The following is a 6,071-nucleotide window of genomic DNA, read 5'->3' as shown; positions in this document are numbered from 1 at the left end:
CGCAGAACCTGGCAGATGTGGCCGAGCTATGTGGTGCTGCTACCATCTGGTGTTAGCCTCTGATATTACACAAGCAAGTGATATTTAGAACCATTTAATATTTGGATATTAGTTCCTGTATTCATTACTATAACATTCAGTGTTAATCTTATTAGTAAATACGCAAAACAAACATTGCTGACGTTTATTACAAAGAGCAGTTGACAGAATCAAACGTGAATGCAAGAGAAACAATGGCACATAATGAAAAGACGAATACAAAGGCCATAACTGCACATTTTTATTCCACATTTTTTTTTTGCAATAAACCAAATTAAACAAATATACATTTTCCCTTTGGTAGCACCACAGCCCCTGAATGAGGGAGAAAAATAGGATTCTTAATGATGAGTATTCACTACAAACAATCCCATTTGTTGAAAGAAAAGGTTTTTATTTCAAACATTCCTCCAGGAAATCGTTTTAAAGTTAAATTAGTTAAACTGAAAAACTGTCAAACAACATTAAGGATCTTTTTAAAAAAAAAAAAAAAAAACTTGTGAGTTGTAATTCAGATCATTTTTCTGAACCGAAAAATGGAATTAAAGCCATTTAAACACGTTTCCAGAACAACTAGCAAACTTGTATTGGCATAATTTTAGTAGTAGTAGGTCATAGTAGATATACACCAGGTGCAAGAGTGAGTTTGAGGATATAGTGCTCAGTGTCTAATAATAACAATAGACACTAACAAAATTAAACTGGATGGCATATCAGTGCTCCATGCTAACATTTATTCCCAATTGCCCCACACATTCTCGGGATCACTGTAGAGCCCAGCATACGGATTTGAGGGTACAGCGTTAAATGCTGTAACGGAATCGACCCCTGCTTGCAGTAAGCTTGCTTTGCTCTGCGTAGCTCTGCAGGCTGAATGTGTGATTCTGGTTCGGCCCGGGTGGAGACCCACCTTGGAGCACTGTGATTGGCCATGACGTCCGGCATGCTCAGCTGGGCTGGAACATCTGTGGGGGGGCGGCACACATGGTCAGCTGTGTGGCCCAAATAAGGACAAATCTGCCAGACGGCATCCAATTGCCTACCAACTCATTACGGCGACTGCTGATTGGCTGCCTATCTTTGATGGAACTCGTATTGCATACTGATACTGGCATTGCATTATGTCATAGGTCAGTGGTTGAGTTTGCTTGAATCACCACCATCTATAATTGGAGCCCCACCTACACAAGAATGAATGAATGACTCATCAGAATCAAGTCCAGACAATTGGTTTAGCAGCAGAGTACATTCCTTACAGTCAGAGCATCAACCTCGTGCTGTGAGGTTATTACCGATCAGGCTTATAGTGCTGTAAGGTTATGAGCAGCCTGGTCAGGCTCATAGTGCTGTAAGGTTTCAAGCAGCCTGGTCAGGCTCATAGTGTCATAAGGCTGTGAATGAAGATAAACGACCTCCTAGTCCAGTACAGGAGCCGTACTGAAATGGGAATAGACATGAATGGTAGGTGAGGGTGGGGCATGGGCTGTACCATGGTCTGTTCGGGGGTTAGCTGTATGTGTGAACGTTAGGCGAGGGTGGAGTGTGGGTTGTACCATGGCCCGTTCAGGGGGGTTAGCTGTGTGATGAATGACTAGGTGTGAATGGTAGATGAGGGTTGAGTGTGGGCTGTACCATGGCCTGTTCGGGGGTCAGCTGTATGTGTGCAGGTTAGGTGAGGGTGGAGTGCGGGCAGTACCATGGCCTGTTCGGGGGTCAGCTGTATGTGTGCAGGTTAGGTGAGGGTGGAGTGCGGGCAGTACCATGGCCTGTTCGGGGGTCAGCTGTATGTGTGCAGGTTAGGTGAGGGTGGAGTGCGGGCAGTACCATGGCCTGTTCGGGGGTGAGCTGTATGATGTACTGGTACGTGGGCAGGACACAGTGGTGCAGCACCAGCCCTCCCATGTCTCCGCCCTCATCCCCTCCAATGCCTGCCGAAACCACGGGAACCGCCAGCGCCATGCCCTCTGGTATCTCCGGCACAGCCTCCAGCATCTGGGGAATGGGGGAGTGGGGGGTTAGAGCAGGAGAATCTTCCGGAAGCCATACTGAACACATTACACTAAATTCACTTAGCGGACACTTATCATCCAGAACCACTTGCAGCTTTGGAGAATCTAAGTGCATCTACAGTGAGGCAGGCAAGCCTCTGTGCCAGCTCTATATTATAGCTTTATGGTTTGATTGAAACATCAATAAGGCACTAAATGCAAGTTAAGTCATGGCAACATAGAACCATACTAACAAATCATGGATTGAAGCACATGCATCCAGGCTCATATTCGCACAGGGCCAATTCAAAACTATTGAAGGCCCCCTTTTGAGTTATATTCTACCCAGAAACGGGGGGGTGGGGGCAGGGGTGTTTGTGGAATCGGGGGGGGAGGGGGGCCTTCAGACAAATGACAGAGGCCCTGTGTTGCCTCTGCCTAGAACCGGCTCTGCATGCATATGAACTCATGCACACGTGCGCAAGTGTATGCCTGCTCACACGCATATGCATGCATACACGCAGGCGCGCTGACTCACGCTGCCAGTCGAGGTGTCGTGCAGCACGGCCAGCAGCAGGCGGATGTATTCCGTGGCGGCTCGGAGCGTGTCGACCTTACTGGGCTTCCGGTCCCGGCGCACCAGCGGCACCATGCGTTTCAGGCGGGAAAACATGCTGTTCAAGTTCCTGATCTGGGAGAGGCAGGCAGATTCATCACCAGCCACCGCTGCAACCGCTTTGCTTTTCCAGGATGGTACACCTACACTGACTTGCTTTATGTCTGTTACTTTTGCAGTAACCCTGCACTTAAAACATGATATGCAGTGCAAATGATTTACATTTAAGATATAGGCCTACACTTAAACGAAGACTGGAGTAGGTTAATATGCCAGCTTCAGCCTCATTGCGCATTCTGATTTTTCTTTGCAGTAATGGCAGTTGGTGAACTTACTCGTAGGCGTTCTTTAGCGTTGACCATCTGCCTTCTCCTCAGAACTTCATCCCAGTCCTCTGTATCTACGTATAGTCCGTCGTTTCCCCGTCGAAACTTGGCAATATTGGCGTACACCGGGAGCGATATCCCTCCATGCACGCGCGAGAATACGTCGCCCATCAGCTCACTCTCTGGGACAGTCATTAGCGCGCTCGCCTTAGCGCCCGCCATGACAGGAGTTACTGCAGTTTAAAACACCGTCTTCTTAAACATGTGTATAAACAATAAATTACTTACGCCTACGTCTTTTAGATAATTGCCCACGCTAACAGTGAAAGACAGCGACTCACCGCTAGTTAAACTAAGTTTTAAAAGGGATAAGGATGACAGCTCCCCTCGTTACCCACGCGCCGGCTTAATTACTTAATGACTTAATCAAACCCAAACCCCTGTGCACCTGTCGGATTTTTTTCCCCAGCTAGAGTGAGAGTTCCTCTAATGTTTTCTTCAGCTCTAATGAGACTGGCAACACGATCTTAGACAACCACAGACTGGCACGTGCACTACGATGAAAACATTTAAACCGTTGCACGAGACAATTCAAATATCAGATCTTAGGATACCTGACAGACGTTGCTTTTAACGGGGTGTTATTCAAATTTTTAACTGTTTGCAAGACATAAAGGACTCTCGTCTTACCTCATTTAACACCGACTTTCATAATTTCATTTAATCCCATTCAATTTTCTGTCATTAACTATTAAATAAATAAATAAATAAATAAATAAATAAATAAATAAATAAATAAATAAATAAATAAATAATATTGAAACCTAGTAAGTGTTTCTCTTCATAAATAAAGTGGTGTTGCTACCTTTCTTTAAAGTATGTTGAAAAGATTCAGAAGCACAGAGATTGACAGAAACCAGTACTTGTATGATTCTCTGAGAACTAACTAATTTCCAGTTAAATCTGACAAATAAAAACCTTGCCTACAGACACTTTTAAAGAAAGGTTAGGACATTGGTTCTTTTTTGATTTTGGACGAGCCAAAAATTTTGTATATACTAGTATAGGTACCTATGACCCCATAACAAGATATGGAAAATATACATATTTTTTCAGGGAAAACATTTTTTTTTTTAAGGCCTCAAATATATTTTTTAGCATTTGTACTATGGAATTCACAGTCTTGACTTAGTTTTTCCACAATTTTAAAAGAGTAATCACATGTTTTCAAAAGTTCCTATGGCTTCAATTACGTTTTAGGGCTCAACTTAGGGTTAGGGTTATGAAAACGGTAAGTCTGAGGGTCGAGGCAAGTTTACGGCTGTGTTCAGCAGGTTAAAGAAAGGTTAGGACATTGGTTCTTTTTTGATTTTGGACGAACCAAAAATTTTGTATATACTAGTATAGGTACCTATGACCATAACAAGATATGGAAAATATACATATTTTTTCAGGGAAAACATTTTTTTTTTTAAGGCCTCAAATATATTTTTTAGCATTTGTACTATGGAATTCACAGTCTTGACTTAGTTTTTCCACAATTTTCAATGAGTATCACTGTTTCAAGTTCCTATGGCTTCAATTACGTTTTAGGGCTCAACTTAGGGTTAGGGTTATGAAACGGTAAGTCTGAGGGTCGAGGCAAGTTTACGGCTGTGTTCAGCAGGTTAAAGAAAGGTTAGGACATTGGTTCTTTTTGATTTTGGACGAACCAAAAATTTTGTATATACTAGTATAGGTACCTATGACCATAACAAGATATGGAAAATATACATATTTTTTCAGGGAAAACATTTTTTTTTTTAAGGCCTCAAATATATTTTTAGCATTTGTACTATGGAATTCACAGTCTTGACTTAGTTTTTCCACAATTTTAAATGAGTAATCACATGTTTTCAAAAGTTCCTATGGCTTCAATTACGTTTTAGGGCTCAACTTAGGGTTAGGGTTATGAAAACGGTAAGTCTGAGGGTCGAGGCAAGTTTACGGCTGTGTTCAGCAGGTTAAAGAAAGGTTAGGACATTGGTTCTTTTTTGATTTTGGACGAGCCAAAAATTTTGTATATACTAGTATAGGTACCTATGACCATAACAAGATATGGAAAATATACATATTTTTTCAGGGAAAACATTTTTTTTTTAAGGCCTCAAATATATTTTTTAGCATTTGTACTATGGAATTCACAGTCTTGACTTAGTTTTTCCACAATTTTCAATGAGTAATCACATGTTTTCAAAAGTTCCTATGGCTTCAATTACATTTTAGGGCTCAACTTAGGGTTAGGGTTATGAAAACGGTAAGTCTGAGGGTCGAGGCAAGTTTACGGCTGTGTTCAGCAGGTTAAAGAAAGGTTAGGACATTGGTTCTTTTTTGATTTTGGACGAGCCAAAAATTTTGTATATACTAGTATAGGTACCTATGACCATAACAAGATATGGAAAATATACATATTTTTTCAGGAAAACATTTTTTTTTTAAGGCCTCAAATATATTTTTTAGCATTTGTACTATGGAATTCACAGTCTTGACTTAGTTTTTCCACAATTTTCAATGAGTAATCACATGTTTTCAAAAGTTCCTATGGCTTCAATTACGTTTTAGGGCTCAACTTAGGGTTAGGGTTATGAAAACGGTAAGTCTGAGGGTCGAGGCAAGTTTACGGCTGTGTTCAGCAGGTTAAAGAAAGGTTAGGACATTGGTTCTTTTTTGATTTTGGACGACCAAAAATTTTGTATATACTAGTATAGTACCTATGACCATAACAAGATATGGAAAATATACATATTTTTTCAGGGAAAACATTTTTTTTTTTAAGGCCTCAAATATATTTTTTAGCATTTGTACTATGGAATTCACAGTCTTGACTTAGTTTTTCCACAATTTTCAATGAGTAATCACATGTTTTCAAAAGTTCCTATGGCTTCAATTACGTTTTAGGGCTCAACTTAGGGTTAGGGTTATGAAAACGGTAAGTCTGAGGGTCGAGGCAAGTTTACGGCTGTGTTCAGCAGGTTAAAGAAAGGTTAGGACATTGGTTCTTTTTTGATTTTGGACGAGCCAAAAATTTTGTATACTAGTATAGGTCCTATGACCATAACAAGA

The 6,071-nt window shown here is 41.1% G+C and overlaps 1 protein-coding gene across 1 annotated transcript; it reads right to left on the bottom strand.

The window, feature by feature from the left end:
- Positions 1-267: 267 nt before the first annotated feature.
- figla (folliculogenesis specific bHLH transcription factor) lies at positions 268-3,368 on the bottom strand. Its single transcript, XM_064353773.1, has 4 exons — positions 2,979-3,368; positions 2,566-2,718; positions 1,864-2,031; positions 268-1,004 (listed from the first exon to the last, which is right to left on the bottom strand). The coding sequence occupies exons 1-4, from the start codon at positions 3,189-3,191 to the stop codon at positions 987-989; spliced, it is 552 nt and encodes a 183-aa protein (XP_064209843.1). The 5' UTR covers positions 3,192-3,368; the 3' UTR covers positions 268-986.
- Between the last annotated feature and the right edge of the window lie 2,703 nt (positions 3,369-6,071).

Source organism: Anguilla rostrata, chromosome 10 (assembly GCF_018555375.3).
Source record: "Anguilla rostrata isolate EN2019 chromosome 10, ASM1855537v3, whole genome shotgun sequence".
NCBI classification, from domain to species: Eukaryota; Metazoa; Chordata; class Actinopteri; order Anguilliformes; family Anguillidae; genus Anguilla; species Anguilla rostrata.
This window is presented reverse-complemented; position numbering and strand designations above follow the sequence as displayed.

What these genes read in the sequence shown, in the direction of transcription:
- figla (XM_064353773.1), bottom strand. Translation starts at nt 3,191, where the DNA reads ATGGCGGGCGCTAAGGCGAGCGCGCTAATGACTGTCCCAGAGAGTGAG. An exon ending in ACGCTAAAGAACGCCTACGA is followed by an intron (nt 2,719 to 2,978) that starts GTAAGTTCACCA and finishes TGCCTCTCCCAG; the next exon opens with ATCAGGAACTTGAACAGCAT. An exon ending in ACGACACCTCGACTGGCAGC is followed by an intron (nt 2,032 to 2,565) that starts GTGAGTCAGCGC and finishes CCCATTCCCCAG; the next exon opens with ATGCTGGAGGCTGTGCCGGA.